This window comes from Marmota flaviventris, chromosome 18, assembly GCF_047511675.1.
Source record: "Marmota flaviventris isolate mMarFla1 chromosome 18, mMarFla1.hap1, whole genome shotgun sequence".
Taxonomy (NCBI): domain Eukaryota; kingdom Metazoa; phylum Chordata; class Mammalia; order Rodentia; family Sciuridae; genus Marmota; species Marmota flaviventris.
Genome location: NC_092515.1, coordinates 16,702,990 through 16,728,132, shown reverse-complemented (window position 1 = coordinate 16,728,132; position 25,143 = coordinate 16,702,990). Strand labels below are relative to the sequence as shown.

The 25,143-nt window shown below is 36.9% G+C and overlaps 1 protein-coding gene across 1 annotated transcript; it reads right to left on the bottom strand.

The window, feature by feature from the left end:
* Positions 1-4,567: 4,567 nt before the first annotated feature.
* Znf567 (zinc finger protein 567) lies at positions 4,568-20,636 on the bottom strand. The gene is made up of 4 exons (XM_027941260.2): positions 20,556-20,636; positions 10,132-10,258; positions 9,781-9,867; positions 4,568-6,863 (listed from the first exon to the last, which is right to left on the bottom strand). Exons 1-4 carry the CDS (start codon positions 20,562-20,564, stop codon positions 5,146-5,148), a joined length of 1,941 nt encoding a protein of 646 aa, XP_027797061.2. The 5' UTR covers positions 20,565-20,636; the 3' UTR covers positions 4,568-5,145.
* Positions 20,637-25,143: the final 4,507 nt, after the last annotated feature.

Genomic DNA, 25,143 nt, shown 5'->3' with positions numbered 1-25,143 from the left:
GGGCGAACTATTTATCCATTGTCCCCTCACTCCTTCTTCCTTATTGATATAGCCCCATTTTATTTATTTTTTTTCTTTTTTTTATTAGTTGTTCAAAACATTACAAAGCTCTTGACATATCATATTTCATACATTTGATTCAAGCAGATTATGAACTCCCATTTTTACCCCGTATACATATTGCATATTCACATCGGATGTTGATGTTCCCTACTAGAGGACATTTCCTCACCTCTCTGAAGCTTCTCAAGTATATCTACATGACAGTGTGGCCAGTGAGCGGGAAACTGCCATGCTATGTGTGACTTCCAGAAAGATTCCTCAAAGTGAACTCTTTGCCCTGATCACCACCGGATCCACTCCTGAAAGAAGGACATGAAAGCCAGAACTCCTTAGGCCATGAGGTAACCTCTGGAATAGAAGCTTCATAATAAGTGTGGTAGAATAGAAGGAGTGGGGTCTCTGATGCTCACAGAGACAACAGCCCACTTTCAGGATTCTCACGTGCAGGAAGAACATGCCCTTGTATTTTAAGCTGTGCATGTCAGGGGGGTTTCTGTTGTCTGTAGCCATTTCTAACCTCTTGCATGCCCTGACTCTGTGCCTGGCCCTCTAGCAAACTCTGTATGGGGATCACTTTATATTCCTTGAGCATATTTCATGGAGTCTGGACTCTTATTAGCAAGTTTTATAAATGAGACCTCAACATGGGAAGTCTTCTGCCCAAGGTCATTCAACCAGATAGGGCAATGTTCTGACCTCTAAGTCAGTGATTCTCAGTTCTGTCTGCACATCAGAATTTCCCAGAGCTTTTGATAAATGTCCAGGCCATGCTAAAATTAGTTACTTGGAAGTGTGAAGAACAGGAAAATATATGCCTAGTCTCCGAGAAGATCCCCCAAGATACTTACAAAGGGGAAAAAGAGGCTTTGCAGTGAAGTTCGGCAGACACCCCCTTAACCTAGAGCTCTGACCTGACACATGACCAAACCAGTCAGGATCACTCTGGGTGAACTGGGCTGGCACAAAATAATCATACAGAGAAATACCTTTGGGTTCTGTGATGGCTCCTCTGACCCAGCTCCCGCAAAGGAGGCAAGACAGGCAAGAAAGACGAAGAGCATGCCTCGAACCTGGTTTTATTGGGGAGAAGCCATTCAAATGAGGCAAGGGGTAGGATTACAAAGGAACAGATGAGTGTAACTCAACCCCACTGGGTGACATCTACTCCTGGAGCCACATCTCATTGTCTGAGTGGAGGTAAATAAAGCCCAAGCTATTGCAGGGCACAATAATTGTTCAGTATCTCTTACTCAGGACTTAAGGGCATGTATTTCCAGAGCGGCTCCTGACGGAGCTCCATATGACCACCAGTCCTGGGTGACAGGATGCTCTAAGAACACAGCTCTCTTGTACAGTGTTCCTGTCAAATATGTAGGACCTGAGTCTACCTATGAGGAAACATTGGAAAAACAGATGAAAGTCATAGAATAGTCCTGAAATGCATCCTCATATGTATATGGAAAGAGATATTTCACACAGATGAAGAAAATATTGTCTTTTCAACACAATTTCTCAAGACAAACCACGGAGGCCACAAAGAAGTGGCACAATTTTTAAGTACTGAAAGGGAAAACTTTCAATCCCAAATCCTATATCCAGCAAGAATATTCTTCCAGAATGAAGCAGACCAACACTATTTATTAGGGAAATGCAAATCAAAATCACAATGAATTACCACTTTACACCTATAAAAATGGCCTTAATCAAAATTTGCCATATGTGGTGGTGACTCAGTGATACCAAGGCAAGAGGATTGCAGGTTCAAGGCTATTCTTAGCAACACAGTGAGACCCTGTCTCATAAACAAACAAAACCAGAAAATAAGTGATGGCAAGGATGTGGAAATTTGAAACTTTGTGCATTGTGACTAAGGATCTAAGAAGCTGCTGTGGGAAATAGTATGGAGGTTCTAAATAAATCAAATGTGATCACCATATGATGCAGCTCCAGATAATATTATAAGAAATCATTTCACAAATCTTCAAATCATTTAACAGAGGACATTTTAAAACTTAAAACTAGCTGGGCACTGTGCCACATGCCTGTTATCCAAGCAACTTGGGAGGCTGAGACAGGCAGGAGGATCTCAAGTTCAAAGCCAGCCTCAGAAACCTCGCAAAACCCTGTCTTAAAACAGAAAATTTTAAAAACAGTCTGGAGATCTAACTCAGTGGTTAAGGGCCCCTGGATTTAATCCCTGGTACAAAAACAACAAAAAGCAAAAAACAACAAAATAAAACCAAACAAAAAGACCATAAAAACTTAAAGCTATGGACATATGAGCTGGGATCATAGCTCAGTGGTAGGGCACATGTGTGAGGCACTGGGTTTTATTCTTTGCACTGCATATAAATAAATAAATATCTATCAAAAATTAAAAAATATTTTTTAAAACTATGTATAAAAATGGAGGCATGTTCAATGATTGCTATAGAAATGCTTTTACAACTTGTTTATATAACCTATCCTGGGTGTTCTCTTAGAGAAGAAAACATCCTCGGTCATCTCTGAGCTCACAGTCCATTAGTACACCACACTTTCTAGTTCTTCACGTTAAAGATCTATAAAATATGAATATATGTGTACTATGTATAAAAATAAAATGGAGGGGCTGGGGCTTTAGCTCAGTAGTGGAGTACTTGCCTAGCACATGTGAGGCACTGGGTTTGATCCTCAGCACTGTAATATGAAATAAAGCCATTCCTGTCCATCTACAACTACAAATAAAATAAAATAAAATGGACAAGGGTAAGGATAGAAGGGTAGATGGACATGATCAATGCACCATGTATACATGTATGGAAACATAACTGTAAACCCCATTAATTACAATTAATGTTATCATAAAAATAAAATAGACATATGATACAATGTTCTACTGTAAAGAGAACATGGTTATTTCATGATATAATCAGTGAGTGAGGAGGCAGGGTGGTACATACAAGGATGCCATGAATACTTTTATATTTCTGTGGCAGCTTGAAATGTTTGGGAAAGCAGAAACAAGGGTGAGCAGATTATCTAAGAGAATGAAACTCAATATTCCCAAGACCCTTGGTGGACTGAGGGTAGAATATTCAGTTAGGCCATCCTCTCCATTTGCTACTCACCTAGGAAACCAAGGCGGGTTTGCATCACTGCTTGAGAGCACAATTCTTTTGTTACCATTGTTAGCATATAACAGTATTTATTAACCTACAAACAGACTTACTTCAGATGAGATAATCCCTAGGTCCTCATGGGTCAGAACAGAAGTTCTATAACCTTACCTACCTGTTCCAGTTATTTCACTCTAATGTTTATTCTGAATGTACTCTAAACCAACCAAACAAAAAGCAAAGAAACTAAGCATAAATATTATTATTCAAGGCTAAATTTCTTGAAGTTCTGTTCAGACAAGGCATGGTATATTTTACTATTATGCCCCTTTCAAGTTTAAATTTTTTTTTATCATATCCTTTCCTTCATCACTCAATTCTTTTTTTGCTCTGAAAGTATCTCCAAGTTCAGGACTGACAAGTATGATTATATATACTATCAACTGGTAATTGCTATCCCTTTCTACAGTCCAGAGGGCTACTTAATGTTTTCAGCATCAGATGCTTGAACCATGAACTGTTTTCCTGGTTACTCAATATTTTCACAATGAGCAAAAAGGCTTTTAAAATTTTCTGAGTTTTATTAGACTTCATATAGTAAATGCTAGATATAAGAAATTCTTCCCAATAAGGATCTAACATGGTTCAAATTGCTGTTAAGCTTAACGTGCTCATGGATAAGATGCTATAAATATTAACTGTCTTAGCATATTTCTGATTCTCAAATATAAACACCTTTCCAGGAGCTGGGGTTGTGGCTCAGTAGTACAGAGCTTGCCTAGCATGCACAAGGCCCTGGGTTTGATCCTCAACACCCCATAAAAATAAATAAACAAAATAAAGGTATTGTGTCTAACCAAAAAATAAATATTAAAAAAATAAAGGTTATTTTATATGAAAAATATTTTTTCCTAATTCTCTCTACTGTAATTACTAAACTCTCAAATTCTACTCATGGTGTTTCTCTTCTCAACATCCCTTTCTCTTGTGTGAATTCTTAAGCTAGGGCTAAAGTGTCCCTAAAACCATGACACACAAAACAAAATAATTCAAGTTACAGGTGAATACTTTGTGCAAGGGTTGAACAACAGATAAAGGCCTTTCTATAATTACTGCATTCACACAGATAAAACAGCCTCTCAAGTATTAAATCATAAGGTTTCCTTTTAGCAAGAATTCCCCAGTTTGAATGACTGCTAACGACCTTTCTACATTGACTGTTGAGAATGACTGAAATGTTTAGCAATATCTCCCTTAACTGAAAAGACTTAAGATATTCTCCTGGACAGAAAAATTCCAGTCTTCGGTACAAAATCAACAGAAATACATGAATATACACCAAAGACGTAAACAAGAATATTTATGGCAGTATTTTATTATAATAGAAAATTATAAAAATACAAATATCTGCCAACAGGATAAATAACAGTATATTATTAAAATGATATAGTATACAAAATAAAAAAGAACATACTACTACCACATGGAATATTATATAGATCTTGAAAATGTTCAGGGAAACAAAGAAGGACATGAATTCACCATGTCTAAGTAAAACATATATAAATAAAGTTTGAAAGCATGCATAAACTAGTTTAATGAGGTTATAAGCCAGGAAAATGGTAATCATTTTTTTTTTGTAGAAGTGGTAATATTTGGGGAAGTAAAAACTACTTTTTATTACATAGACTGCAAAAATAATTAGAATTCATATTTTTAAAAAATTTATGGTGATCAGTGCTGATACCATTTTGTAATTTGCTTCTACATGTACTATATTTTTAAATAACTGAAAATTAGTGTCAGAGCTACAACCTAATAATAATGATCATACACATTTCATATGCAATAAACAGTAGTTTTGTGGTGTGGAACTTTAAAAACTTTGTGATTAAAATTACATCAACATGTTTAAGCATGCTTTTGTTTTTAAAACTAAAGGTTTACATTAACTTGGAAAGACTTCACAAAGAAACCACTTTATTTATTGCATTTCCATGTTTTCTCCCTTATGTGTTCTCTGATGGACAATGAGGCTTCTCCTATAACTGAAGGACTTACCACACTCATTACAAACATAGGGTTTTTCACCTGTGTGAGTTCTTTGATGTACAATAAGATTCGTCTTCTGGCGGAAGTACTTTCCACATTCATTACATTTATATGGTTTTTCTCCCGTGTGAGTTCTTTGATGATGAATGAGATAAGACTTCCTGCTAAAGGCTTTCCCGCACTGAGGACATTCATAGGATTTCTGCCCTGTGTGTATTTTTTGATGTACAGTCAGAGTTGCTTTCTGGCGAAAGGATTTCCCACATTCATTACAGATATAGGGTTTCTCTCCTGTATGAATTCTCTGGTGTAGATTGAGATTTGTCTTCTGACTGAATGATTTCCCACATTCATTACATTCATATGGTTTTTCTCCTGTGTGAGTTCTATGATGATCAATGAGGTATGATTTCATTCTAAAGGCTTTCCCACAGTGAGGACATTCATAAGATTTCTCCCCTGTATGTGTTCTTTGATGTGCTACTAGGGTTGTCTTCTGGCGGAAAGACTTTCCACATTCATTACAAATATAGGGTTTCTCCTCATTGTGAGTTTTCTCATGAAGAGCAAGGGTTGTCTTCTGAGAGAAGGATTTCCCACATTCATTACAAATATAGGGTTTCTCTCCTGTGTGAGTTCTCTGATGTACAGTGAGGTTTGCCTTCTGGTGAAAAGACTTTCCACATTCTTTACAAATATAAGGTTTTTCCCCCGTATGAATTCTCTGATGTAGAGAGAGTGTTACCTTCTGGCGGAAGGACTTTCCACAGTCATTACACTTATATGGTTTCTCTCCTGTGTGAGTTCTCTGATGACGAATGAGGTGTGACTTCAATCTGAAGGCGTTTCTACATTGTGGACATTCATATGACTTCTCCCCTGTATGTGTTCTCTGATGATCTGTGAGTGCTGTCTTTAGGCGGAAGGACTTACCACACTCATTACAAACAAAGGGTTTCTCTCCTGTGTGAGTTCTCTGATGATCAATAAGATAGGACTTCCTTCTGAATGCATTCCCACACTGATGGCATTGATAGGGTTTTTCCTCTGTGTGAATTCCCTGATGCAGAATCAATACTGACTTCCTGCAGAAGGATTTCCCACATTCAGTGCATGTATGTTTTTTTTCAATATTGTTTGCTCTTCTCTTTTTATTATATACAGGTAGGGTTTCCCCTCTATACACTCTATTATGTGTGATCAAGCCTCCCTTTTTAAGGAATGATTTCTCACACTCACTGTATCCAAATGACTGTGCTGGAGTTACCATCTTCTGATACTGCATAAGCACATCATTATGACGGAAGGTCCTGTCACTTTGATTATGGGATTTTACTTCAGGAGGAGCTGTTTCTTGCCTATTATTAAGTAGTGATCTCCCAAATCCATTGTACTCATTAATTCTCTTTCTTGAAGGACTTAGGTTACTGATGATTAATCCTGAAACATTTTCCAAAGTCTTCCCATGAGTGTCATAGTCAGGAGGTAGATTTTTTGAATCAACAGGTTTTTTGATTAGATTAAGTGTCTTTTCATATATACTGTTCTCCTTGACAAGTCTTTTGTGGTTAATGCACACAACTGATCTAGAATACTTATCTTGGTGTTCCTTGAATTTCATTAAAATGTCTTCAGCTTTCCAGTTTTCTTCTAAAAAAAATTAATAACAACTTGTGAATCTTCACACAGTTGCTAGGGAAAGAGTCTACTGGGGTCTAATGTATTAGGAAATGAGATAGTAGAAAAAACCCAGGACAAATTACTCTCTGCCTGGGGATGGGAAGAAAAGAGAAGAAACATAGAATCTAAATAAAAACTCTGCTTCAGTGTGGGAAATAATGGAAAAAAAAATGAGCAATGAACACTATTATTACATTTTACATCCTACAGAACTTCATAGACAAAGTAAAACAGAATGGTGGAAAGAGGGATTGAAAGAAAAATAGATTCACAGACAATTAAGTAAATCTACAAAGGGCATTATACTTTAAGCAAGATGGATAAAAAAGTATTGGTAGAAATGTTTGTTCGGGGAAAATATTAAGAGAAGGATTATTTTTGCAGGACACAGAAGATCACCTATACTTTAATACAGGCAATTAATGAAATAACTCTTGAACACCTAACATGTAATATAATCCAGTAAAGAAGGTTACAAAAGAAGATCATTTATTTGGGAGAAAAGAATTTTTAAGTGTAAACCATATACAATCAGACTTTAAATTATATGATAATATTCAAGAATTGTGTACGTGTATTTTTTTATTTTTGGTACCAGTAATTGAACTCAGGGACACTCAACCACTGAGCCACATCCCCAGTCCTATTTTGTATTTTATTTACAAATAGGGTCTCACTGAGTTGCGTAGTGTCTTGCTAAGTTGCTGAGGCTGGCTTTGAACTTGCAATCCTCCTGTCTCAGCCTCTCAAGATGCTGGGATTACAGGCGTTCGCCACTGTGCCCGGCTGTGCATGTGTACTTTAGTAAGTAGGTAGCAGAGGAATTCAGATAAGAGGAAGGCAGGTATGATGTGAAGTAATGAAGGAATAGTCAGTCTATGGAAAAGGAACATAACATTTGGAAGGGAGTATATACAACACAATAAAAAGTACCTATGTGATGACAAATCCTTCATTTATGGAAAAACCTCAGAGCCCAGATTAAATGGAAACTGATTTTGTGTGTGTGTGTTGCTAGGGTTTGAACCCAGGGCACTCAATCCCTGAGCTAGAATCCCCAGCCCTTTTTATTTTTGTTTTGAAACAGGGTCTCACTAAGTTGCTAAGGGCCTTGCTAAGTTTGCTGAGACTGGCTTTGAATTTGCAATCATCCTGCCTCAGCCTCCTGAGCTCCTGGGATTATAGGCTGATATATAGGATTATAGGCTGATTTTTAATCTTGGGCTTTATAAAGATTAGCAAGAATTCTGTAAGAAAGAAAAGCTGAAAAGACTATATGAAGGCTTACTGAGGTAGTTTAAGAAAGATGAGAATTTTCTATTTTAACAAGTAATGGTATATCTTGTTAAGAGAGTAACAATATAAATTGAATGAATGAGACAAATGTTATAACAAAGGCAACATACTTAATAATAATGAAGAGATGAAACATGGGTTTTCATTTTGCACATCAGTGAGAAATAAGAGTATAACAGAATGTTAATATATTTCACAGGCTGATAAATAATTGTGAACAGATCCAGAAGAAATGTTGACAGAGACAGAAGATTTGGGCTGATATCATGGCAGGAATAAAGTAACTAAGAAATGATGGGAAAGAATTTAAGAGCTGAGATGTTTAATTTCTAACATGCTGTAACAAAAAAGGTGAGAAGACACTACAATACTTTGGAGGGAGAAACATGCTGAGTAGCAGATGTCAGTGCCAGGTACACAAAATGAACAGCTGAAGTTCTGAGAAAGGAAGGGGTTGTCATGATTTAAAGACAGATCCCTTAAAGATAAATTTGAGAAATGAAGACTAAGAGTACAGTATTCTTTTAAACGTGTGTGACTCTTACATGTCAGGCACTGTTAGGGAGGACAGACACACTGGTGAAGAAAAGAGACCAAGTTGTAAAATAATCACTCAAGAAATTAGGATAAGAATGAGTTAGTGTTGTTTACCCAAACCAAGGGTTGACTTTAGGAATGATGGCCAGTCATATAAAATGAACCACAAAGGTTTAATGGAGAACAACTGTAACTAAGGAAAGCCGGAGCTGAGGCAAGTGAGTTTTAAAATTAACAGATCTGTAGTGAGAATGGGAACTAAGGCTTAGTGCAGGAAAGAAACCTGAGGTATTATGAAGGCGGTGTGTGTGTGGGGGGGGGAACGGTAAAGTAACTAAGACAACTTGCAAGAATTTTCTTAACAGATTTATTTATTTATTCAGGTACTGGGATTTGAACCCAAGGATGCTAAATCAGTGAGCCACATCCACAGCCCTTTTCATTTTGAGGCAGGGTCTTGCTAAGTTGCTCAGGGCCTCACTATGTTACTAAGGCTGGCCTTGAACTTGCAATCCTCTTGCCTTAGCTTCCCAAACTCAGTGGGATTACAGTTATGCACCAACACACCCATCTCAAAGAACAGATTTAAGATTGCCTGAAAGAAATCTATCTTAAAAGGCAAGGACTGAAAATACTACAAAGACAGACATAAAGAAAAAAGAGCAAGAAGAAAAAGAGTTTACAGTACACTTTAAGTAGTGGCAAATATCTTTGGTAATACCAAGCAAACTAGAAAAGCCTATTTTGAAAGAGTCTGTTTATTTTTGTTTTTGATGGTTGTTGTTGGTTGTGTTTTTGAGATGAGTCTCACTATGTTGCTTAGGCTAAGCCTCAAACTCCTGGGTTCAAGTGATTCTCCTGCCTCAGGTTCCCATGCAGCTGGGACCACAGGTATGCAGTGCTGAGCTCAGCTCAGAAATCAGTTTTAAGTTTTGTAGGCATAAAGGTCATTTTGAAAGTTAGGAGTATCTTTTTAAAACTTCCCAAGACATTCCAAAAGTACTCCCAACACCTTATTCCTTTAAAATTTACTTTCCACTTTTCATCTGCTTACCTAAGCAGGCATGACCTGCAAATGACATCCAGGGCTCTTCTCCTCGTTCTAATTTGAGGATCATATCAGGTTTGGTGATGTCACATCCTAATAAAGGAAAAGAAGACTTACATTGGTTAAGCTTCAATAATTTTGAAAAATAAAGGTATATGTTCAGTATTTCAAATTAAGATTCTCATTTGTGTAACAGTAAACTGAGAACCTTGTAACAGGCAAGGGAAGACACAATCATCCTTTCAGTGAACCAAAAGGAATTTATTACCTCTTTTCCCTGAAATTCAAGATTACACGCTTTATGTATTTTGAGATGAAATGTATTCTACAAACAGCTTCAAACAGAGTTTTTCTTACCCACAGAGATGAGATGGCAATAGTTTTCCAACATCACATCCATGTATAGAGTCTTCTGAGCAGAATCTAGGTGTTGCCACTCCTCCTGACTGAAATCCACAGTCACATCTTTGAATGACACTGATTCCTATAATGGTTTGAAATTGTGAAGACAACAGATTAACTAAATACTGAAGCCTCCTTGGTCATTGTTTTTGTGGTATTCATATGAAAACTTGTAAAGAAAGACTATCATTTTTCTTGTTTTGTGATTTACACTGTAAGGAAAAAGAACCCACTGAATTTATAAATGCATTGTAAAAACAATTACTGTTAAGCCAGTTTATATCCAAAACCTGTACTGGATTATTGGGAGACCAAAACAAACAAACCATTGTTGCTGCTCAAGAGAAATTATAGCATCAGACAAAGAAAATTTTGTGACTAGGGACTGAAACAGAGCAAACTATAAATGCACATATTTATATGTATTTATAAATATGTTGAAATGAACCCTATTAATAACAAAAGTATTTTTTTTTAAAAAAAGAATGTATGTGTAAACACGAACCTGCAAGGAGTTACAGGTACAGCATAGAAGTATATGTAATATACAACAAATCACAAAAGTAGAACTACCTTTTTCAGGTTTTACCAAGGAAAAATTTTCCCCCTTAAGGATGAATGTTTTATGCAGGAAGAAAATGGTTCTAAGATACTTTCATTATTCAACAATAAAAAAGAGTAAACTGCTCAGGAAAACATTCTCAGATAGCAGTTATACAATCTGGACACAAATGTAATAAGCAACTGAAGGTAATAAGCAACTAAAGCAAAGTACAGGAAAACCACAAAAGCAGGCAGAAATTGGACAGCATATCCTTGAAGGTTAGCAACAACAACGATAGGAGCTGTTAATTTTTTGACCTTTTCCTTGAGAATGCCCAAGACCCTGTAGCTCTCCAGGCAGAAAAGCACCACTTAGTTCCTCCATGATGACAGGACAGAATACAGGGGTGGCCAATGAGCTGGAAATTTAATTCTGCAAGTGGGAGAGCTCTAGAAAGGATGAGACTCAATAACTGAGTATAAACTCTTCTAAATCCCTTGGCTAATAGTTAAATTCTGTATATGTTGGAGATATCAGAGTACTTAGCAAAAATCAGAGAGAAAAAAACAGAAAAGAATCTTGAAAATCAGAAGTGTACCTAGTAATATATTTTAAGACTTCTGCTTTTTTGACGTGCAGTATTCCATAACTTGAATAGATCACAGATCAAGCAGAAGAAAACTGGAGTTTTATTGGATTGAGGTATCAAGAGCTTAGGATTAACAAAGCAAAAAGAAGGATAGGGATGAAACCGTAGAAGCCAGAGCACCGCAGAAAGTAAGTCCCATAATGTGAGTATACCTCACTAACTCCTTGAATGAGAGCTAAAGCATATGAACCCAAAAGAGATCCTCAAAACCAGGGTAAAAAGCAGAACTAGAAACTTAAAAACCAGGAGGACTGGCAGGGTTGTGGCTCAGTGGTAGAACGCTTGCCTTGCATGCGTAAGGCACTGGGTTCAATCCTCAGCACCACATTAAAAAAATAAATAAAACAAAAGATTGTGTCCATCTACAACTAAAAAAAAAAACAGGAGGATATATCAGTCATTTCACATTGAGGGGAGGGTATAGTTTGACTCCAAGCAAGTTAATTGCCTACTAGAAAACAAAGAAACAAACCAATAGTCCTCAGAAGAACCAATAGATATAATAGGATTCAGATTACTGTATTATTCTGATGTTCAATTTTCTAGCAACAATTACTAGACATGCAAATAAAAAAAAAAAGGAGTCGGAAAACATGGCCTATATTGAACAAAATGATAATCATAGAAACAATTTCCTGGACTTCAAAACGGCTGTTATAAATGTGTTCAATGAGAAAATGAGAGGAATCCAAAATATGAACTATAAAAAGAGCAACAAATGAAATAGAGAGGTTGAAAATAGCTTTGTAAATAAATCAACAGAAATAAGCAATCCAAATAAAAAGAAAAAAAGATATGGAATAACAGAATCACAAAGCTCTGGAGGTCAATTTCAAAGTAATCCAACACAGATGGAACTGGAGTCTCAGGGGAGAGAAAAAGAAAAAAGCATTCAAAAATTATTGGGGAAACACAAGACATACAAATATAGTAAAAATCTTTAACTTATATATTTAAAATGCTTAATGAAACAAAAGAATAAATAGCAATGAAAATCATACTTCCAGATCCTATCAAATTACTAAAAGCAAAGCTAAAATTAATCCAAAAATTCAATGTTCAGCAAATCTATTAAAAATGAAGGCAATATAAAGACATTTTCAGAGAAAACCTGAGAGAATTCATTACTTGCAGGTCTGCAACATCAAAATTACTAATAAAGGAATTTCTTTAGTGTGGGAGACCAACCTTGCACGTGACTGGCTCACACTCCCCAGCTGGGTGCTGAGGCGCTCAGTCACAGAAATGTGGCAGAGCTTTCCCCACCCTTCTTGGGTTCGAGGGTCAGTGTCTCGTGCATGGGTGTGTCTTGCTACAGCCCCACGGTGAAGCTATGCTCACCTGTTCCTTTGTAATATAACCCCTTGTCCTGTTTAGGATAGAATCTTCCATGGAAGTGCCTTGTGTGTGTCCCCTTCTCTTACTGTGCCCTTGGGTGTGGCCTATCCAGGTGTCAGTCAACCTGCTGACAGTGGACATCATGAAGACAGACTCAGCCCCCTGAAACCTGACCCCTTGCCTCATTTGAATAGCTTCTCCTCAATAAAAGGGGTCAGCGTGTACTCTCGCTCTCTTTCTGCAGACCCTTTAGGTCAGAGGAGCCGTGAGGAGCCGTCACAGCGACCCCAAAGTAAAAGGTATTTGTGTTTTTTGTGTGGTTATTTTGTGCAGCCCAGTCAGCCCAGTTCAACTGGAGTAAACCCTGAGTCTTTTAGTCGTGAGAACAGAAACCCGGCACTTTAGGTTGAAGGTAAAAGCACTGGTTAATTATGATGAGAAATGTTGTATATAAAAGACTACCCTTTTCCACTATTTTAGCATGCAAACAGCCACAGACAATATTGTGTTTCCTTTCTGTCCCCTCCCCTCCCCTCCCTTCCTTTTCTTCCTTCCTATTTTTACTTTGAGACTGGGTTTTACTAAGTTGCTGAGGCTGGCCTTGAACTTGTAATCATCCTGCTTCAGTCTTCAGAGTAGTTTACAGGTAAGTGCCACCACACTCAACTTTGATAATGTTATATTTCAGTAAAACTTACTTATGGATGCTGAAATTTGAATTTTATGGTATTTTTGTATGTTGGAAATGTTTTCCTTTTGAATTTTTCCAAACATAAAAACTATTCTTAAGGTCTGGGCATGCAGCTCAGTGATAGAATATTTGTCAATCATGCGTGAGGCCTTGGTTTAATACCCAGCACAGCCAAAAACAAAAAACAAGCAAAAAGCAAACAAACAAAAAAGAAATAAAAAAAAAATCTCGGGCAGCTGTTTCATTTGTGGGATATACACCCTTTTAAACTAAACATTTGATTATCATGTATTACAAACATAAATATCACTCACATACATGGCATATAAACCAAAAATGTGAGTCAGTAAATAAAACTGAAATGTTGCAAGATTGATGTATTTTATCTCAAATAACTTAATATTAACTTAAGTAAACCTTGATAAGTTAAAGATTGCATATTGCAATGTTAAAGTAACCATAAAAAATGCAGCTATAACTAAAGTGCCAATAAATGACTTAAAATTAATTACAACAATGGATTTGATACAAAATACAACAGGATGTAGGAATAGATCACCAAAAGCCGATTAGAAGGAACTACATGCATATTACTAAGTGAAAGAAGCCAATCCGAAAAGGTTACCTAACATATGATTCCAATGCTAAGAATTTCCAGAAAAGGCAAATTTTTGGAGTGGTTGCCAGGGGTCAGAAAGGAGAAAGGATAAATATTTCTTCAGGGCTCCTACATACCAGGTACACCCCAACTCAAGATGAATATTTTATTTTAGAAAATTAACATATATGAATTAAATATTATAGTGAACTTCCTAAATCCTCAAAAGGCATTTGACAATATTGTATACTAACTCTACAATACAACAGTAAAAATGAAAACAAATAGGAATCAATGTATAATTCCTTAATGATTGATATAAAATATATCTATACAAAGTCAATCTTCTTCCAAAGCTAAGTTAAGGAAATTTAAGCCTAATTTTTTATCTTTCCACTTTTTTTTTTAGTGGTGCACTATATATAGTTGTACATAATGATGGGATTTGTTGCTATATATTCATACATGCACACAATATAACAATGTGATTTGGCCAGTATCACTACCCAGCTCTCCCCCTCCCCGACTGCCATCTCTTTCTAGTGATCTCCCTTTGATTTTCATGGGATTTCCCCCCACCTACCTTTCTTTTCCTTTTTCCTCTCTAGCTTCCACATATGAGAGAAAACATACAACCCTTGACCTTCTATTTAGCTTATTTCACTTAACATAATAATCTTTAGTTCCATCCATTTTCCTTATGGCTAAATAAAACTCCATTTGTGTATATATACCACATTTTCTTTATGGACACCTAGACTTGTTCCATAGTTTGGCTATTGTGAACTGTGCTGGTATAAACATGAGTGTGCATGTAGCACTACAGTATGGTGACTTTAATTCTTTAGGATAAATACCGAGGAGTGATATGATGGTTCCATGTCTAGTCTTTTAAAGATCCTTCATACTGTTTTCCAACAGTGTAAAAGTATTCCTTTTTCTCCACTCAGGATTAATATTTTAAAATGCCGGGACTGGGGATATGGCTCAAGCGGTAGCGTGCTCACCTGGCATGCGTGCGGCGCTGGGTTCGATCCTCAGCACCACGTAAAAAATAAAGATGTTGTGTCCACAGAAAACTAAAAAATAAATATTAAGAAATTCTCTAGAAAAAAAAAATTTAAAATGCCAAAGATGCAAACAAACTAAAATAAAAGGATGAAAAAAGATATAATACACAAATACATATATGGGAAATACAATGGGGAAAGATGAACTGATAATGGTAATCAAAAGACAAAACAGATTCTGAGTTGATGAATGTTATTATTAGAGACATAATAATAAAATTTCATAATAATAAAAGAGTAAACATATCAGGAAAATGAAATCACAAATGTATAGGCACAGAGTTGCAATTGACAAAATTTAAACAAATTTTTTTGTGGGGAGATACTAGGGATTGAACTCAGAGGTGTTTAAATACTGAGCGGATTGAACTCAGAGGTATTTAAATACTGAGCCACATCCTCACCTCTTTTTTAATATTTTTATTTAGAAATAGAGTCTCATTGAGTTGCCTCACTAAATTGCTAAAGCTGGATTTGAACTCATGATCCTCCTGCCTCAGCCTCCTGAGATGATGGGATTACAGGCATGTACTACTGTGTGTGGCTAAACAAGATTTTTTAAAGGTTCAAAATTGTGATTGGTGCTAATATGTTTGTTGGTAACCGAAAGAATGAAGACTAAGGGAGAAAAATATGTAAAGACTTAGAATATCTAAAAAATACAATCTAAACTCATTTGACATTGATAGAAAACTTTTGGTAATTTCTCAACACATTTTTTTAAGAGCAAGTAGACCATTCACTAAACAAGTCTCAATATAATAAAGATGAATTACATATATTTTCTCTGCAAAAATGGAACTAAATTGGTGTTAGTCAGCTTTTTGTTGCTGTGACCAAAAGACCTGACATGAACTTAGAGGAGGAAAAGTTTATTTTGGCTCATGGTTCCAGAGGATTCAGTCCATGGTTAGCTGATTCTCAGGCAGAAGGATGTAATAGAGGAAGGCTGCTCAGCTCATGGTAGCTAGGAAGCAAGAAGGAGCCAGGCGAAAATACACTCTTCCAGGGTGCACACCAGTGTCCTTACATCCTCCAGCTAAGTCCCCATCTCCATAGTCTATTTGGCCATCAATAGATTAACCCACTGATGAGGTCTGAGCCCTTATGATCCAGTCACTTCCCAAAAGCCCCACCTGTAGACATTGCTGCAGCGGGGATGATGTTTTCAACACATGAACCTTTGAGGGGCATTCCAGATCAAAGCCATAACAATTAGTCGTTTTTTTGTTTTTTTTAAAGAAGATTATCTAGAAGCAAGTCCCAAAGTTTAGAAGTTAAACAATATACTTGTAACTAACCAACAGAATCAAAGAATGACCAAAATGAAATTTTTATAATGTTCTGAACAAACTAAAAATAGATCAAAATTTGCAGATGAAGTTAAAACAGGCTCAGAAACTTTTATGTTTAAATGCTTATACTAGAAAATAAGAATCCTCTAAAATTAATAATTTAGACTTCTATTTTAAGAGGCTTGAAAAATGTAAATTCAAAGCAAGAATAAGGAAATATACAAGATAAAAGCAAAAATCACTGAAATGGAAAACAAACAATAGGGAAGAAAACAATGAAACTTGAAGCCAAATCCTTTAAAACCCCAAATACATGTAAATTAAATACTTCTAAACAATCAATGTGTCAAAAAAAAATGACAAAGGATGTGAGAAAATATACAGTATACACACACACACACACACACATTTAGTTGTAGATGGACACAATACCTTTATTTTATTTATCTTTACGTAGGGCTGGGGATTGAACCCAGGGCCTCACATGTGCTAGGCAAGCACTCCACCACTGAGCTACAACCCCAGCCCAAGAGAAAATACTTTCAACATTTGAATGAAAATAAAAATGCAGGGCTGGGGCTGTAGATCGCTTGCCTGGCATACGTGAGGCCCTGGGTTCGATCTTCAGCACCACATAAAAATAAATTTTTAAAAAAAATGTGCAAAGGAAGAAAATGTTTAAAAGAAGAAAAGAAAAATGCAATGTATTGAAATTTGTTGGCGGCCAATAAGGGATAGTATTTACAGGGAAACTTACAGCATTAAAACCGTCTACTAGATAAAAAGGAATACCTTAAGTCAGTAAGCATGCACATGTATAATACTAGAAAAGAAGAACTAATTAAAATCAAATTAATGAAACAAACAGAAAAAAAGAAACAGAAAACACTGGAGGACTTGAATAAAAACCAAAGCAAGTACTCTGAAAAAGTCAATGAAACTGACAAATCTCTGGCCAATGACTGAGGGGAAAAGAGAGACACAAATTACCAGAAGAAAAATGAAAGAACCACTGTGACAGATTTTTCAAATACCAAAAGAATAAAAGACGATAACTGGAAAACTTTATGCCAGTAAAGTTTATAACTTATATAAAATGGACAAATTTCTAGAGAGACACAAAACTACAAAAGCTCAGTGAATTAAAAAAAAAGTGATAACCTCAATAGCCTTAATTCTATTACAGAACTAAACTAGTAGTTTAACATATTCTCATAAGGAAATAGAAATCTCCAGATTCAGATGGCTTCACTGGTGAATTCTAACATTTGAGAAAGATTATTTTAGAAAATAAGAAAATACTTCCCAACCCATTTTATGAGGCAGGATTAACCTGGTATTAAACAGAAACTATAGACCAAATCCTGAATGAACCACAGATAAAACAACCCCCCCCCCAAAAAGCTACTTTAACAATGAATTAGCAAATTCATCAAGCAATATATGCAAAAGTATTATATTATAATCAAGTATAGTTTATCCTCGCACAACTAAGTTTACATCTCAAAATCAATGAATAGCCAGGCATGGTGGCACATGCTTATAATCCCAGCTACTTGGGAAGCTGAGGCAGGAGGTTCACAAGCTTGAGCTCAGTCTCAGCAATTTAGTGAGACCCTGCCTAAAAAGAAAAAATATAAAGGGCTGGGGATATAGCTCAATGGGGATGTGGTTCGGCAGTAGTGTGCCCCCAGGTTCATTGCCTAATACCGCCAAAAAAAAAAAACCATTGAATGTTATAGAAATATAGGTATAGAAAAAAAAAACAACAGATGTAAGAAACTTGAACAAAATTCAGCACCATTCATGATTAAAAAAAAAAAATCAGCTAACTTCTTCAATCAAATTGTAAAAGAAAATGAAAAACTAATAAGGGAGAAGCTCATACAGCACTTGCCTATCATGCAGAAGGCCCCGGGATTCAATTCCCAGCACTACAAAAAGAAACAAACACAAAAATAAAAACAAATGTGTATGCATGTGCCCCCCCAACACCAATTGAAAAAAAATAAAAAACCCTATAGAATTACTATCACTACTTAAAGTAGTGCCTGAATAAAGACTGAATACTTTTCACATATGTCAGACACAAGGCAAAAATGTCTGTTCTTGGGCTGGGGTTGTAGCCCAGTGGTACAGTGCTTGCCTAGTACTTGTGAGGTACTTGGTTTGATCCACAGCACCACATAAAAAAATAAAATGAATAAAACAAAGGCATTGTGTTCATCTATGACTAAAAATATTTTTTAAAAAGTTTGTTCTTCCAACTTCTATTCAACATTGTACTGAAAGTTCTAGACAACATAATAAGGCAAGAAAGAAATTTAAAAATTACTAGAATAAGTGGATTTAGAACAGTTGCAGGTCAATATACCCACCCCACAAATTAACAGCATTTCATATACTAGCAATAATAAAATAGAAAGTTGAAATAAAAACGAATATCACTGATACTAACACTTAAAAAAAGAAATATCTAAGGAGTAATATAAAAAATTTGCAAGACTGATACACTGAAAACAACAAATAATTACTGAGATAATTTTTTCCCTTTTCTTTCCTTCCTTCCTTTTTTTGTGCCAGGGATGGAATCCAGGGCCTTGTGCATTCATGTTAGGCAACTGTTCTACCACTGAGCCATATTCCCTGCTACTCAAGAGAATTTAAAGATGATCTAAATAGAAAGAGATGTGTATCATATAAATGAATTAGAAAACTGTATTATCATTAATGATTATTTGTTCTTGAATTTAAACTATTGAACATTTTAATATTTTCCTCTCTCTAAATGTGTTAAGCAAAAGTGGGAAGTTATTGGTACGAGTTTGCCTATTTATTGCCTGTTCTGGAAATAGTGGTGACAGTTATACAACAGTGCTAATATACTGAAAGGGACCAAATTACCCACTTAAAAATAATTAAAATGTTAATTTTATGTTTTATATATTTTACAACACTAAGAAGTTAAATGAAAAAGCACAATAAATAAAAAGTTGTGCAAGCAAGCACTATGGGGGGCACTTGGGGAACTGAAAAAGCAATAAAGATGTTAAATGGGAAATGAGAGAGACACCCAAATAAAAATGGTATCATTGAGGAAGGAGGGAACTGTGGTATAAGGAACAGGATTTGCCATGAAATGGATTTTCAATAGGAGACATTTAAATCATATCAGCTATATTAGCAGGTGGGTAGAGGCTGGGGCCATAAGCAGTTTGAAAAAACATAAATGACAGGATGGGCAGGGAAGATACTAAGATAACTCAAACACGTGCATGAAGTATCTGTGGAACATGTAGGTGTTGTGTAGTTGGATGATGGATATAAAGTTTGGATTCTCAGGATAGAAGTGTAAAACTTATTTAGGCTTCATTAAAATAATATGGTTCATTATGAATTGGGAACAATAAACGAAAGAGAAATAAATTAACATATAATCTGGAGAATATCAGATTTTAAGAAAGGTCAAGACATAAATCAAATTCTCTGAATGAAACAGGAAAGATTAGTGTCTTTGAAACCAAAAGCAGAATAGTTTAAGAGTTATACATCTAGTTCAGTTGATGGTCTATGCATTTACACTTATTTCTTTCTATATTCAAATACAAAATTAGAAGAAATTTTAAAATAGGAATAAATCTATAACATCAGTATTCTAGAAATCATGTTATTAGAAGGCCATAGGTTTTTCCTTCTGTATTAAAGGATTTACAAGATAAACAAGATTCTCAGTTCTTTGTACAAGTTGCCAATCATCTCTATCCTCAAAGCCTCAGGACATGACTTCTTGCCACTTACTGATACCACTCTATCAATTTTAAATCCATCTTTACTCAGATCTGTGAATGTGACAAAGGTTTTATCTTCTTTTTAAAATCTATATAAGGGGCTGGGGCTTTAGCTCAGTGGTAGAGTGCTTTCTTCACACAAGTAAGGTACTGGGTTTGATCCTCATCACCACATAAAAATAAATACATAAAGATATTGTGTTCATCTACAACTAAAAAAAATTAAAATCTATATTCTCATTAATTCAAGGAAATGCACTTCTGTCCCTGTATATCTTCTGGGAGAAGACTGAGAAAGGAGGAAATGCGGACCAGTTTTCTAAGAGAGAAGACTGGTGGGACAATTTAGGACAAGAAATATCTTTGTAACAATAACAGAAGTTTCAGAAAGGAACCATCACCTCACCTGAGCCATGATTTTGAGATCTGCAAGAGAAGACCAGTCTTTCCTTTGCACTCCTCTTTAGAAAACGGACAATTTCTAAAACAGCAAAGCTAAGACAGAGGAAAAAAAAAAGCCACATGAGACTACACATGCCTAACAGTTCTCTATACTTACAAATCAATTAAAACTATTTCCATTTTTGGGCCCTTGTCCACTCTGCACATCCAACATAAATATAAGGAAGTGAATGGTAACTTAGAAATCTTTCTGCCTCAGTCTCAGAGGATATTCCAAAGATGGTGAGTGAAACAAAATTCTGAGTCCTTCATTCTAAAATAGGATTTTCTAAAGCTGCTGACGATAAGGTTTGATACCATTAATTTAACTTGTACCTCAAGAGTCTGGAGAAGCTGAGAGGAATGTGTCTTTAAGAGATTAAATTATGGGCTGGGGATATGGCTCAAGTAGTAGTGCGCTCGCCTGGCATGCGTGAGGCACTGGGTTCGATCCTCAGCACCACTTAAAAATAAAATAAAGATATTGTGTCTCTTTTTTTAATATTTATTTTTTTAATATTTAAAAATAAATATTAAAAAAAGAGATTAAATTATTTTTAGAATACTTTTCTAAGGGGAAAAATGTGGGTGCTTCCTCTTCATAACAAACAAGGGTCTCCCACATTCTGATGCCATTAGAAACCAAAGTGGTGAGAGAATTCTTGGCAAAATGTGCATGTTTCCAGGATTTGTAAGGGCAAATAACTGAGATGGATAATTCTCAACTTAGCACTTGATGAGGACTATACGGATGGAGGCTGCCTGGGTTGTCCTGGATCCTATGCAAGAGGATTAACTAGACAAACAGGATCCACCAGAGCAGGTGGGCCATTGCATGTCCAAAGGAAGCACCAAGGGAGCAGCTGGAGAAGAGGCTGTGCCCATGAGAGACAACTGTATCTGGAGGTTTTCAGAAACAGGTTCTCTCAAAAGATAAAAGATGACTTACGCTAAATTATAGTAGTATCAGTCATGTTGGCTTCATCTTGTCTCTGACTTTTTTCTTTCCCAGGTCCCAATCCATTGGAGCTGGAGTCTATTCACCTACAGGGAATAAAGCAGAGACAAAATAGAGGTTTGGGAATTAGAGAATAAAACCTGATCTTGAACCCTTTCACACTGCACACCACTTCCATCAAGTGGAAGAAAGTTTTGCTTTTGAAACAAATTTGAAGTTTGATTTTTAGTTCATTTAGCTAAGTGACTATTGTGAGATTGATCTTGTGTGTAGATGTTTGACAGATTTTATTTTTTATTAAGAATATCTAAAGTAATTCTTGAACCTTCCAGGAATTCATAGGAAAGGAAAACAAAATTCAGCCAAATAGAAATTTTGAGAGTGACAGTTATGGGAGAAAAGTTTTTCATTCTCTTTTGTTTTTTTAAAGAGTGTATTTCCAGTGATAGAACACCATTTGTCACCTGTCAATAGGGGGTTTCCTAATATACTATCCTATCTGAAACTTATTTTATCTCCTCTCCATTTAAAAAAATCTCTACTTATTTTACTTGTCTAATTGCCAGTGTTAAAAAAAAAAAAAAAGCAAAACAGCCAGTATTCGGAGAATCTAAACAATGCATAAGTAGTCAGTACCCGGTTTCTCAAGCACTCCATCTTAGTCACACAATAAGCCACATTCATAGTCACTGTGGGTTCTGTACACAAAATACTTCAGAAATTAGACATATTACCCACTGCACACTCATCATCTCCTAGGCCTCCCCCTGTCACGTGCGGTCTTGGAGCCATAACATACTTCTATACAAAGTAACAAAATTTCGCTCACAATCCCTTCACTGTCTTCTCTGCAAAGTAACAGTTTGAAACACAATCGACTCCCACCTAATTTAAAACTTAGACACGCAGAGACCCTATCACTTTCATAAATAATCGGTTGCATATCACGCATTGTAACACACCCTCCTCGTCCCTTGCCCACAAGAATAGGCACCAAAAAAACACAAACTGAATGCCAGTTGTGTGCCAAGCTGCGTTCCAGGCGTTGGGACTTCCTAGTGGAGAGGGGAGAAATTAAAAAAAAAAAAGGCAGACAGAAATCTGCCCCCGCAGAGCTCACACCAGCCTCGGGGTAACGGTTCCCCTCCTGTCTTCTCTGGGGCCTGGACTCTCTCTTTCCTCCTCGGTCTCCTCAGTCCAGGTCCCTTTTCCCTCCTTCCTCTCCCCACCCGAGCTCCCACCTTCCTTCTCGGCCCGCCGAACGGTCCCCATCATCACCCGCCCCCTCGGCACCCAGAGGACCCAAGAGCCTCACCTTCGGCCACTGGCCAAGAGTCTGCGCCTGCGTATTGCTGGGCGCTGTTTCCCAGCGGTCTCGGCAGCGCGTTCCTCTGGGCCTCAGACTAAGCGCGCCTTGTCGACATCCGGGCTTTTCCAGTCTTGAACTACATTTCCCACAGACCTTCGGGGCCGCTTTCAAACTTTAATCGCAGGCTCCTCTTCCGAGTCTAATAGTTGCCTGGCACAGAGTGGTGACCTGGTCTAGGTGAAGGAGACTCTCGGGTTGAGGAAGCCAGGAGCTCCCTGGGTGCAAAGAGATATGCGCCTGGAGTTAATGCCTGTGTACCAGGGTGTGTGTGTGTGTGCGCGTTTCCGAAAGGAGGGTAGTGGAATGAGGGGTTGACGGGTGCGTGATTGTGCTCTTGTCTATCTGCTCAGACGAGGGACCTTTTGGGTGACTGTTTTTAGCTATAATGTGGTGTGTGTGACACTGGGACTTAAGACCATCCATCATATGACAGAGCTGCTGTGACCTACTGTGATAGTGACTGACAACTTCTTTTCTGCAGTTCTAGGTTTAATTTTTGGACAAAGGAATTTGTTGAAGGAAGATGTCCGAGTTGATGTGTGTGCCAGTGAAGACTACAGCCATTCATAGGTCGAACAGAGTAGTTTTGCAATGTATGCATGACTTGATGCCTCTTCACCAGGTCACCCCTGCTTCTAGAGCTCATCCTGGTGTTTAACACACAGAGAAAAATCAGTGAATGCCTGCCTAGTAACCGGTTTTAGATTTTTCTTGGGATCAGTATCTCTTGAATTCCCTGCTGCTTCTTTCCCCTCCAGCTTTGTAGCGATGTGGACTCCAGCTGCAGAGATATGGTCATCAAAATAGGAGTCAGATATTTGAGTGGTAGAATACAGGTTGCAAACACAAATCTCTTTTTGGAATGAAACTTTTAAGGTTGGAAGTGTATCTTAGGCAGAGTTTTATCAAGACATGATGAAGAGAGCCTAGGAATAGGATTGCTTCCTCTGAGGATCTCCCTTGTTCTACTGAGGACAAGTTTCATGTTTTAGAACCACACCATTCCAGGAGCTCTCTCCCCAGGAAACTGGTGTAAATTTAGAGAATGTTTCCAGTTCAGGATACCAGTGGCATTGGCCTTTCCTTTGGATACTAAGAGGTGTTTGCAGTACTCCAGCATCTCTCTTTCATCTGCATGTGTGTAGAAGACAATGGGAGTTTGTGTAATGGTGAAGAATCTCTTCAAATATAGCTAGTCTGGGCGCTCCTTACCATTCCTTTGGCTTTCCCCTCTTCCCTTGAAGTTCTCTAAGAGCTCCGAAGAAAGAGAAACATTACCAAAGATATCTGGTAGAAGTGACACTATGAGACTTCAGAAACAATGCCGCAGGAGGTCTTGCAGCTTTTGCCCTTGTCTTCTCCCTGCCCTGAGTCCCACTACTGTGAGGCCAAGAACAGCTTGAAAATAAATGATCATTTGCAAAGTGAGGTCCATTTGACAGCAACAACTGCCCAATATCCCAGGGAGACCATCTAACCTCCTCCAAGCCAACGACTGCTATCACATGAGTAAGATCAGCAGAACCACTAAGGTATGCCACGCCCAAACTGCCAACCCCCAGAATAATGAGATCATTGTTTTAAACCACAATCTTCAGATGTGGTTACATAGCAATAGAAAATGGAAACAGGTGTTTAACTTTCCAGGCTTTTTTCTCTTACTTACATTGATAGAATTGTATTATTCAACCTGTTTTGTAAAGTGATTTCTCTACTGATGTTATATCTTGAAAATATTCCATATCTTTAACTATTTTCCAGAATTTCACATTTTAGTATTTTACGACATGGAGATCTGGTAATTTATTTAACCAATAGCTTTCCTGAGAAACTTCTTGCTGACTCTCAAGTCTTGCCCATCTTTACATTCCCTTCCAGGTCCTTATGGGCAATGGGCACCTGTCATTTCAGGAGGATGCAGACTCAGGAATGTGGTATAGATTTCTCCTAGGTGAAATATGAGTCACTCATTCGTAGGAATTTGTTCAAGGTATGATTACAGGACCTATATATATTTATTTTACTTTCGCTGGGTCTCCTTGATTGCAGTGTCTCTTTTCCCCCTTTCTAATTCAAATTCTGTATTACTTTCTTCACTGTGACTCGTTAAGGAAACTTAAAAGTGCATAGCTAATTTTCTGATGGATTAATTTAAGATTCCTAGAACTGGAATTTCTAAAGTGTTATTTCTAAGGTGTCATCATTGCCATCTATTAGAATATTTTC